This window comes from Tupaia chinensis, unplaced genomic scaffold, assembly GCF_000334495.1.
Source record: "Tupaia chinensis unplaced genomic scaffold, TupChi_1.0 Scaffold000288_2, whole genome shotgun sequence".
Lineage (NCBI taxonomy): Eukaryota > Metazoa > Chordata > Mammalia > Scandentia > Tupaiidae > Tupaia > Tupaia belangeri.
Window position 1 is genome coordinate 4,555,539 of NW_006159773.1, and position 11,813 is coordinate 4,567,351.

Here is an 11,813-nt window from a genome sequence, read left to right on the forward strand (position 1 = left end):
ATGCTGGGCATGTGTGCATGCATGCCCCAAATTCTGACAGGATGGAAGAATAGAGAATAGATTGCGGTGTGACCACACCCTATTGGAGGTGCTTTCTATGTCTCTCCATCTGTCCTTCTTCGAAGAGTGCATGTATCCTGGCAATTAATTTTTCTTTTAAAGTGGTTTTGATTGGAGCTGAATGTCATAGGTGTTTCATGAGACGATGACTATTGGCTTGAGAACCCATACATAGCACCCTTTGTTTAGGTGTGGTTTAATTTCTTGGCAAGTTATTTTAGCAAGCTGTTTAGTAATAAAGAATTATTCTGTTTTTGCCTGATTTTGAGTTAGATCTAACAGAAGCATCATGTAACCAAACATTCAAGCCCACAGTGGCAGAGTCAGTAGCTACTGAAAGTCTTCATTGGGTTTTATGCCAGTTCGTTCTGAAGATGGCATTTTAGCCTCGAGCCAAGTGGAAGAGCTCATCATTTCGGCAGATATGTGAAATCTTATCCTGATTGGTTGTGGATATTTTTCCTAGCAAATGGAGAAAGCCTGGAAGAAGCCCAAGGCAGAGTCAATGGGAAGGTGGATTTTCAATGTACAAAGATGAACCAGAGAAGATATTAAAGCACATTTTGTGTTAGGGTTGCATAGTTGGTTAGCACTTTAAAGCTGATCAAGTCTTTTCCTCTAGTGCTATTAAAGGTGGTAACAGCAAGGGGAATGAGGTGACAGGAATGGATTGCGTTCATTTTATTCTCATAGCAATCACATGGGCTGTTATTATCCCCATTTTATAAATGTCAAAGGGAGCCATCTTAGCTTTGTTCTGGTAACAAAGCCAAAAAGTGGCAGAACCAGGATTTAAACAAAGCCCTCTGGTCTAAATTGTGTGCTGCTTCCATTACTGACTCTGAGGAGAAATAATGAATTTTCCTGATTCTTATGCAGTAGAATGCTGTGAAACCTGAAAGCACTTTAGAAGCATTTGTAAACCTCTCCTATTCAGCAACTAACGTGGTTATCTGTAGCAACCAGCTTGAAAATGTGCACTTATTTTTTATTGTCACTTTGCAGCCTCCTGTCTTCGATAACATATTCTCCAAAACTGGAACGTAAGACAGAATGCGTAATACCAACAGACAGTGACAATGAGAAGGGAGAAAGAAACAGCAGACGGGTCTGTTTTAATGTTGCAGGAGATGAGCAGGAAGATTCAGGTCATGACACCATCAGCAACAGAGACTCCTACAGGTAACTCATCAATTCCTCAAACTCATTTCATCAACAGTGTCAAATGTGATTCTGCATTTTCCACAAAGTTCTTAAAAAAAGTTTTGATTATTGGTTTTGTTTACTCTTCTCTTAAAATAATCTCCTGTTATTACTAACCCCAAATAAAGCATAGTGGGACAGCACAGACTTCCAGTTCTTCCCCTTTATAACCGTAGTATCTTGGAAAAAACAAACAGCTGCTTTGGCAGCTCCAGTTGCATCTCCATTCATTGAAGGCAAAACTTATCTTATTAACTCATTTATTATGGTGTTTCATCATGAAAAGATATTGGAAGAATATTAATTAAATCAAAGTTATTTTCATCAGAGGTTGCTACCATAAATTAATAGCCCAGGATAGCTCTATATTTACCAAACACCTAGGGTAGAGGAGCATTTCACTCAACCCCACCACAATGCTGAGTGGTGGCTTCTGATAGAATCTCCATTTTACACAGAAGGAAGCTGAGGCCGTAGGAGTTAATTAATTTACCTCTGGGACCAGGTGGTCTCACTTCCCAGCTTTTCTCTTAGACACTCGACCATCCCAATTTCTGTTTTTGAAAAGAATTTTAGTGAAGACATAAAAGTTCGTTATTTCTAGAGATTTGATAATAAATCACACAGATTAACCACGTTTACCATTTCATTTACTTTTAACTTCTAAGGCTACCGACATCCCTTTTAATAGGAATCTGTGGCTTCTCTCTAGTGGGATATTGCATGTCTAAAAATACTTTCTCACCTCAAGTTCTAGTTATCAGATAATTAAAATTACCCTCACAGGCTCCCTCTGGGCTGAGGTAGAAATTTTAAATGTATATTTAAAGTTAAGTATGTTCTCTTAATATATTCTGACTGGAAAAAATATTTTATCTCCAGTACTATTTCTGAAATCGAATGCATCCAAAAACATTTTCAACATTCTTTCCTTGCATATTCACATGATCCAGCTCTTAACCTGTGCTAAACTCTAAGGTACTGATCCTCCCCAGAGGAACTTAGAGTATAACCAACCAGCTCTAACTTAAGCTACCAGAAAGAGTTAGCAGGCAGAAATCACAAAGCAGGATTTTGGTTCCATTAGCAAATTATCTACCTCTAGGCATGTACCATTATAGATTATAACGAATCGTAAGTTTGGTTTGACTCCTGGTTTTGTAACTCCATATTTTAAAAGATTTATGTAGGAGACCAGATGGTGTGGCCCAGTGATAAAACATTTCCCGCTCGGGAATTTTCCTAGTTCATGTCCAGAGAACTCCCTGAGTACATCGGCATGTTCTTGCCCATGATCCAGAGCTGGTTTAAGGCAGGGGATGCATCATTCAAGCCTTGTTTGGGGTGCTGTCCCTTTATCTCTGTCTCTGTCTATCTCTGTTCCTTTCCCTCTCTTACTCACTTATGGAAGAAATAAACAAAGAAATTTCATTTGGGATTAGATTATGTACATAAAAACACTGGATCGGCATGTCCTTGCCCGTGATCCAGAGCTGGCTTAAGGCAGGGGATGGATCACATCATTCAAGCCTTGTTTGGGGTGCTGTCCCTTTATCTCTGTCTCTGTCTATCTCTGTTCCTTTCCCTCTCTTACTCACTTATGGAAGAAATAAACAAAGAAATTTCATTTGGGATTAGATTATGTACATAAAAACACTGGAAATATAACAGAATTTAAAATAGGTTTTTAATAAGATAAACTGAGTTAAACAAGCTTATCTTTCTCCTAGTTTTCTATAACACATATTAATAAGTAAAGCTGTGCCATAAGTGCATGACGTAGCAAATTGCAGAGAAATGGCAAATGCACCCTACAGTAACGTGATTCCCTCCTTGCAGCGACTGCAACAGCAATCGGAACTCCATCGCCTCCTTCACCAGCATTTGCAGCAGCCAATGCAGCTCGTATTTTCACAGCGACGACATGGACTCAGGTGTGTTGGGGAAGGACATGCACTTTTGAATGTTAGTGCTCTCAGAAATAGCTTTAAGAGATTAATGGCTTTGATCCATGGGCTTTGACCTTTAATTAATCAATCTCAGTGACTGTACCTACAAGAATCTTCAGAAGGTTCATGGAAAATGCATATTATGCAAAAAAATAAATAAATAAAAATAAAAACTATGTGTGGATTTTAAAATTCTGAGGAGGCCAAAATAAAGTCGAAGAACTTTTTGAAAACCTTTTCTGGGACCAGCAGGTAGTGTAGTGGGTAAGGTGCTGGACTCTCATATGGCTGACAGTGGTTTGAGTCCAGGACCTGGTGGCTTGAAACACACGCTGGGCAAATATGCGTGTATGCCCAAAATCTCAATAGGAGAATGGAGAAGGGATTGTAGCATGGTCATCCCCCTGGGGGGAGTGATTTCTCACTTTCTCTCTCTGTTTCTGCTGTGAGCATATGCGCCCTCTAGCAAAAAGAAAACAAAACAAACAAACAAAAAACAAACAAACAAACAAAAAACAACTTTCTATCGCATCTCAGTTTTATATTCCTTATAAAGTCAGTTTCCTCATCCCATTATGAAAAGAGTGACTTAAAAAGAGGTCAAACACTATATATGTCTCAAGATTTTTCTATGGTACTGTGAAGAATTATAGGTACCCAGGAAGCAAGTTTTACTAAAAGCATGAGGCATTGTTGATTGAGATGGTCAGGTAATAAGGAGTTTGAAACTCACCTGAGCTGGCCTTATATGTGGTGGATGGGGAGTGGGGTAATGAGAACACTAATTGATATGAATAGCTTATCAGTATTTTACTTTTCTTGTGTTAATAACAAAGATTAGGGCCAACCCATGGTGTGCTGGTGAAGGTGACTGGATTCTGCATGCCCAACTGCATGGTTCAAGTCCTGGAGCCACATGCACAGGCATATCCAAAATCCTGGAAGGAGGAAGAGATGGGTATAAGGGATTGTGGCATGACCGCCATTTCCCCATTGGAGGGTGCTTTCTCATTTTCTTTCTCTTTGGCAAGCACACATGCTCTGTGGCAAAATATAAAAAATAAAAATAGAACAAAGACTTTTCTAACAATTTAAACAAATCTTAATTTTTCAATATGCAGTTTACTTCAACCCTTCAACCATTAGAAAAATATACCATTTGAAAGAATTCATTAACATGGGATATCTCTCAGTGTCCTTTCTATGTCATCTCTGTTTTCCCCTATTTCTGAGGAATAATACAGTACCTAATTCTAGATTCTATTAAATCTTTTGGAACTCTTTCTTTTCTTTTTTTGGAGAATTTGTTTTGTTTTGTTTTGTTTTGTTTTGCTATAGGTTACGTGCTCTCACCACCAAGACAGAGAGAGACAGAGAGACAAAGCGTGAAATCACCCCCTGGGGGGATGGCCATGCTGCAATCCCTTCTCCTCTCTTCTCCTCTTGGGATCTTGGGCACGCATGCACATGCTCCTGGTGCAAGTTTAAGTCACCAGGTCCAGGACTTGAAACCGTGGTCGAATATATGGGAGTCTAGTGACATAGCCATTACATTAACTGCTGATCCCTGGAACTCTTTTACTGAACATAAGAAGCAATGTATGGAATGAGAACTGATTTTTTTTTATTATGTTAAATATGAAAATATTTTAGAATGTTAAGTCTAAGATGAATAATTTTGTTTTATTTTCATATAGGTGATGAGCTTCCCTTAAGTGTACGTATTTCTCACGATAAACAGGACAAGATACATAGCTGCCTTGAGCATCTTTTCAGCCAGGTATGATTGGGACAATTGTGGCTCTTGTTTTCCAGGGACTAAACTGCCAGAAATCATTTTCAGGTATAGAAAAAAGAACTCAGAAGCCCCGCTGTAGTGGCACATGTGGTGGGGTACCACTACACAATACTGGAGCCACATGGGAGGCTCAGGTTCAGATTCCAGTCAAACATAACATGCCAGATACACCCGTGCATATCTGAGATACAGCTGACTGGGAGGATGGGAGAGGATCGTGGCATGGCGAGACTCTGTCAAGGATACCTATCTGTTTCTCATGAAAGACTAAAAAGATTAAATTTTGAAAAAGAAAGAAATATCTCAGAGTTAGAATAGAAAGACCTCAGTCTGCCTTACTACCTTCTTTATACCTTAATTTTTGTGATTTAAAATGGGAATAAATATTCCTTCAGTCAACCAGTCCAAAGGATTGTTGTAAATATCAAATAGTTTATAGTCTTTGGAAAATTATAAACAGTTATACACAGAGGAGTTATCCTTTTTATTATTTTTGTGGGTTTTCAAAATGTGTTATAACATTTCTTGCTCAATACTATTTCAATTTTCAAAAGCTACAAGGTTGTCCTGATATTCATGTTGGTGTTTTGCATATTTTAGACATTTATAACTGTAATCAAAATTTATAGGGCAAAACCTTTTACCACTTTGAGAAGGATGCCAGTAACTCTTAACTTTTTTGTTTGTTTATTTTAAAGAACTCCAGAGCTTTTACTTACTTTCTTTTGTGAAATGAATTTATATATTATATTAATAAGCAGTAAGATAGTAAGAAATGTCATTTAAAATGTTATCAGATATGTTTACTCCAATATTTATTTAAAAATAGATTTTTGCAAGTAGTATTGGGTTTCAAAAATTCTTGTTGCTTCTAAGACTATTTGATGAGTTTTACTGTTAGAAATGTACATTATGGATTATAAGAAATATGTAACTCAGAAATCTCTGCTGTTGATAGGTGGATTCAATCACCAATCTCCTAAAAGGGCAAGCTGTTGTGAGGGCCTTTGAGCAAACCAAGTATCTCACACCAGGTCGAGGATTGCAAGGTGATGTTATTAAAAAATAACTATTAAAAGTTATTGAGGGGCCAGCTCTATGACCTGATGGTTAAGGCAATCTGATCCTACATGCCAACCTTGTGGTTTGAGTCCTGGACTCAGTGACTTTATTAACACACTGGGTGTGTGTGTGTGTGTGTGTACTTACCCAAAATCCCACAAGGAAGGAGAAATGGAGGAGAAGGAATTGTGGTGTGACCATGTGACCATTCCCTGTGGGGGGACCTTTCTCCTGTCCCTCTCTGTCTTTCTGTCTCTCTCTGGTGAGCACATGTGCACTCGAGCTAAAAGAAAGAGAAAGTAATTGGCAAAGAAAAGGTGGTAAGCATTAGAGCCATGAAGCAAAAACATTGTCTAAGAAGAAAATTTCTGGTTATTCATAATTCAGTCAATACTACTTCTATTTTGATAAATTTTAGTGTATTAAAAAATTAATATTAGACTTTTCAATTTCTTTGAAACATGAAAGTGTTTATTGCCTGTTCAGGCCAGGCTGAAGAAACATGAGTTAATTGACAGTGTGTAAGTATTAAGTTGCATTTGCCAGAACCAAGCATAATGTCTATTTTGTACTTGGTTAAATGCCAGTGATGAGGAAGGAGTTTGAGAAATATGATGTGGGAAACAGAATAGGAAGTGTGGAGCTGCCACTGTCTGTATTCCACTACCTTGTGCGTAGAATACAGAGAGTAGAATTTTGATCTAAATTTTTTCCTTTGTCTAAATATCTGTTAGAATATATGAGGTTTGAATTTTTTTTTGATCTAACAAATTTTCTGTTGTGGTGTAACTAAAGAAATGACCACTTATGATAACATTGTGGGACAGCAGTGATAAAAGAATAAAGATTTTGAAGCCTATGGGCTTAACTGCTTGGGAATTGGTTGAGACTTAAGAAAGATTTTCTGTCTTTATTTAGAATTTCAACAGGAAATGGAACCAAAGCTGAGTTGTCCAAAAAGGCTAAGGCTTCATATCAAGCAGGATCCTTGGAATCTTCCGAGCAGCGTCCGGACTCTTGCTCAGAACATCAGAAAGTTTGTTGAAGGTCAGCATGAAGAACAAAGACCATCGTATGATATTATAATAATCATTTAAAACCCCTCTGAATCCAAAAGTTCAGTAATGCTTGATTACTTTTTGCAGTGTGTTGTGTTGTAGGAAAATAAAAGGACTGGAAGGAGTAGGGGAGTAATAGGAAAAAAGAAATAAGGTTACAGAACCTTGTGTTTCAAGGGTATAAACATTAGAGATTCTATCATGGAGACTATTTTAGGTAAATAAAATAAAGACTCATACTTATGAAGACAAATGGAACCAGGAGAGAGTGTAACATTTTATAGTATAAAACATCAAGAAAACCTACAGTATTGACAAAAGGCATGAAGCTAAGTTTTATGGAAAGAGTAAAAGATCAATTGTAGGGCCAGTAGAAGATGTGATAGTTAAAGTGCTGGATCTCATATAGCTGACTTCATGGTTTGAGTCCTGGACCCAGCAACTTAATAGAGAGGAAAATGAAGAAGGGGTTGAGGTGTGGCCATCCCCCTGGGTGGTGATTTCTCTCTCTTTCGCTCTCTGTCTCTCTGATAAGCACACACACCCCTATGGCCAAAAAGTAAAAATAAAGATAAAAATAAATAAAAATTAATTGTGAATCAGTGAGTATCAAAATAATTACATCTAACAGCTTTGGTATTGCTTAGAAGTCAATTGAAAGGAGTCCACACAGATATGGAACACTTCTCCAGATAAACTATAGCAATTCTAGATGTGATGAAATTCTTTGTTCTTGACAGCTGCATTTCTTATTTGGATTTTTATTTTATGACTTAATATGATGGTTGCCTGTGACACTTTGTAGCATTATATTTAATGAAAAGTGTGACTTCAGTATGCCCCAAAATAATGAATAGTAATAAAGCTAAATGTATTTTTAAAAAGAGCTAAGTTTTAGAAATTTAAACATGTTTACAAGGCATGTTTTTGCTGAATAGATACCAGTATCATAACACTCCAGGAAGTTATAATTCAGTAGTTGTTCTAATTGCCTTTGATTTTTTTCTTTATATCAATATGCAAGGCATTATCAAAAAAGTTCATGGAAAGCATCTATTATGAAAAATCTATACATGGATTAAATCTTTTTTGCACCCAAATTAGCTCAGCCAGCAGTTTCATTTTGCCACAATATTTTTGAGTTCCTCTCATATTTATTTTTAGAGTAAATGCAATATTGACTAGAAGTGTAGAAATCCTTAAGACCTTTTTTGTTTGTCTTATTTTTTTCTTTTTGCAAGAACTTTATTTTTATGATATGAATTTGTAATGCAGGGTAAAATACTTAACTTTTTAAGATGGTATTCATTTCACCTCAGCTCTTGCTTTTATAGTCTTTATACCTCCTATTGTGATATCTAGTGCACACATTGATTGATTGGTTGGTTTATGCTGTGAATATTGATGCCTGGCCCTGGAGCCCAGCCACTGATTGAGCATAGCTGATGTGCTGAGCATCCTGAAGCCAATGGTGGGAGCAAGGCTCTGTGTGGAATTTGAGTTGCATCACTGGTTACAAGTTTTAGTCGGTTCTTTGGACAACAGCTGTAAATGGCCAAGCTGTTGAGTCTTTTGGAAATCTTGATCTGCCATCATTGCTTCAGCCCAATTGACTGTCCAAGAAAGAAGGCCAGCCATCATTTCCTGGGAATCTTGTAGTGTCTGGTTCTGTTACACAGATGAAAACAGAACAGCTACATTAGGATCTTTGAAATCAGTTGTTTGTTGTGTGGAACTGCTCTGAAGCAACCTCTCTAGATCTGTACAATTGTATCCCATTCAACATGAAGTAATTTTTATTCTACTTAGAAGATTGTCTTTACGAGGAGAAGGGTTTAGTGGAAAGTCAGGTCTTGGCTGGAAACTCATCTGGCCAGAATTTCATGGATTATATATGTATCTGGAATGAGCCCATTTTCGATGTTTTCTAGTCTCTCATTTCAAACTATTTGATCAAACATATACCAACTATGATATCAAAAATATCATATCATATTCTATGGTCTTTATTTAGGAAGGAGTATTACAGTTCCATTCAAAAATGATATCATTCTATACTCATTTATAATCTGCTAAATTTAGGGTATAAGAGAGCAAAGAAAATAGTGGTTTAAGGGGGCAGAGATTGACTGTAGGGTGTCATCGGAGACAGATATCGTCTTCATCAGCTTAACTCCCAGCTCAATTATGGTTGCATTTTATAAACTGATGGAAGATAGTTTTACTTGAATAGTCCATCACCTTAAGTTCAAATGTCCATTACTGACATTTTAAACATTTTATTCCCTACAAAAATTGTGGTCTTTTCAAAATCTTCCAATTTTCTTCATCTTTTTCCCTCCACATTTGTCCCAATATCTTAAAGAGCAACTCTTCAATTCTTGCCATTTTGTAATACTTCAGTGCTGGTGATGGTTTTCTGACTAATCTTCGTGTCTCCGTTTTTTTTTTTCTGGTTGGTAAATGTTACCACATTAGTCTTCCATAATCCTGGTACTCTGCCCCAGAGACTCACAGTGATTATCTGCTAGATAAGTCTAAATTCGTCATCAGTCTGAGGACATTGTTCACAGGGGCTTTCCAATTGTGTCCTAACCTCAATCTTGTAATGACAAGAAAATCTCACTGTGCTAGTTTATTGGGTAGTTGTTATTCATTCTTTACCAGCTCTATGTATTTTTTTTTTTTTGCCAGCTTTATGTCCCACATCTGACAGTCTAAATTTTAAATTTTTTATGACGTATTTTCTAGTCTTGCTTGCCATTCTATACTAGCTTCATCTATTGATAGATCCAGGTTAGAGCAATGAGTCTTCACATGGATACAGCACTTAAGACAATTTCCAGACTTTTCAGCTATATTCCTTTATATTTTTCCTATACAGTCCTATAAAACAGGTAAGGTAGATGTTACAATTTATGAATGACTTGCTAAGACTAAAGTAGTTTAGCAATTTTCTAAAGGAATGAAGCTAGTACTGTATATGTGTGTGCATAGATGTATATTACATATAAAACTGTGTGTTATTTGAATACATGTTATTGGGTGTGTGTATATGTTATATATATGTTTATGTGTATATATGTATATAATGAATATATAAATTCTGACTCTTAGTTCCATATACTTTGCTGCCTCTGAAATCCTTTAGTTTTTGCAGTCTCATAAAATTTAGTGCTTTTTCAAGTAGTTCCTGCTTTTCTTATCGGTTAATTATGTTTTTTTGAATCTGTCTAGAATAAGATGCAATGTAACCTTATTTATTTCTTAAAATCTTGTACACTTAGAAGGAATTCCATACATTTTAAAATGTACCTACTGCAAGTAAAATATTTATAAGTTGGAAGCAAATAGATTCATGGCTTATTGGACACACAGGAATAAGTATGAAATGAATACACATGTCAGATATCTGTGTCTGGCTGTGTGGGAGTGAGTATGTAGCATGTATAATCTCTCTAAGAGTGTAACAGAAGCAAAAATGTTGTTAACAGTTTGTTGACAAGCACTACAGTAGCTGCAGGAGTTGGAGAACACCTCACAGGCTCACACAGCTAAGGGTGACTTACAAAGTTGGCAGGTTTTCTCGTTGCACTTGGCATTCTACACCAGCTTCAGTAACCAGCTTAGATGCAGGTCACAGTAATAACAGTCTTTATGTACAATAGATTTTAAATGAGTATACCGGTGTTTCTGTGACTCATATAATTCAGAGCTGGAAGACATTGGTCTCGAGTACTAGATAGAATTTATATACGTAGATATAAAGGAGGAGCATGTCAAGGGAATGGGATTTTTATTATATAAATTCATGCTAATTTTTACTGCATGATTGAAATGTAATATTTCTGGCAGAAGAAGAGTGAACAACTAACTGATATTTTCTTTCTCTGTAGAGGTGAAGTGTAGAATACTTCTGGCTCTTCTTGAATATTCAGGTAACTATTATTACTGGCACATAATAACTGTATGTATTTATGGGATAAAGTGTGACTTTTCAGTACAAGAATATAATTTGTGATGATCTTATCAGCATTATTAGCATATCCACCATCTCAAACATTTGCCATTTCTTTGTGTTGGGAACATTCAGTGCTCTCTCAGCTAATCTGAAATGTACTGTTAATTACAGTCATCCTACTGTTAGAACTTGCTCCTATTATCTATGTTCAGTTTCATACCTATTTATCAATACGTCACCAATCCCTCCCCACTTATCATTCCCAGTTTGTAGCAATCACCAGGTAACATTTTTCTTTGCTTTTTTTTCTAACTATTTGATGTGATTATGGCCCAGTCTCTTAGAAGTCTTACGATGCAGTGCCTTCACCTGTTTACAAACATAGATGGAAATGTAATCCCTACCATCTCTAATGTCTTATAAAAATGTTTTAATTAACATAATTTTTTTTTAATTTTTTTTATTTTTTATACTTTGTTTTTTATTATAAATTTTTTTTTCTCATCACAACACACATATGAATTTTCCATCCAAAATACACTGTGCATTGGCTCAATCAAGCACATCAACATATATGTTCTCGGCAAATGATTTCCCAATTTTTGTGTCCTGCATACCTTGCCTTTTGTTTTGCCATCCTAGATTCCCCATCCCCACCCTCTGCCATGTCCCATCTTCCTCCTCCATTGTCCCTAACATTCATGATTGCCCTCAATGCCTTC

At 36.5% G+C, this 11,813-nt stretch overlaps 1 protein-coding gene across 2 annotated transcripts in view; it reads left to right on the plus strand.

The window, feature by feature from the left end:
• The window catches only part of PREX2 (phosphatidylinositol-3,4,5-trisphosphate dependent Rac exchange factor 2), a gene marked incomplete in the record, with an annotated part of 373,689 nt that overhangs the window by 225,889 nt on the left and 135,987 nt on the right, over positions 1-11,813 (plus strand). For both annotated transcript variants that reach the window (XM_027772626.1, XM_027772627.1), the window contains 6 exon segments: positions 1,066-1,242; positions 3,103-3,197; positions 4,910-4,992; positions 5,969-6,059; positions 6,991-7,119; positions 11,027-11,068. In XM_027772626.1, the coding sequence (XP_027628427.1) occupies positions 1,066-1,242; positions 3,103-3,197; positions 4,910-4,992; positions 5,969-6,059; positions 6,991-7,119; positions 11,027-11,068 (617 nt within the window).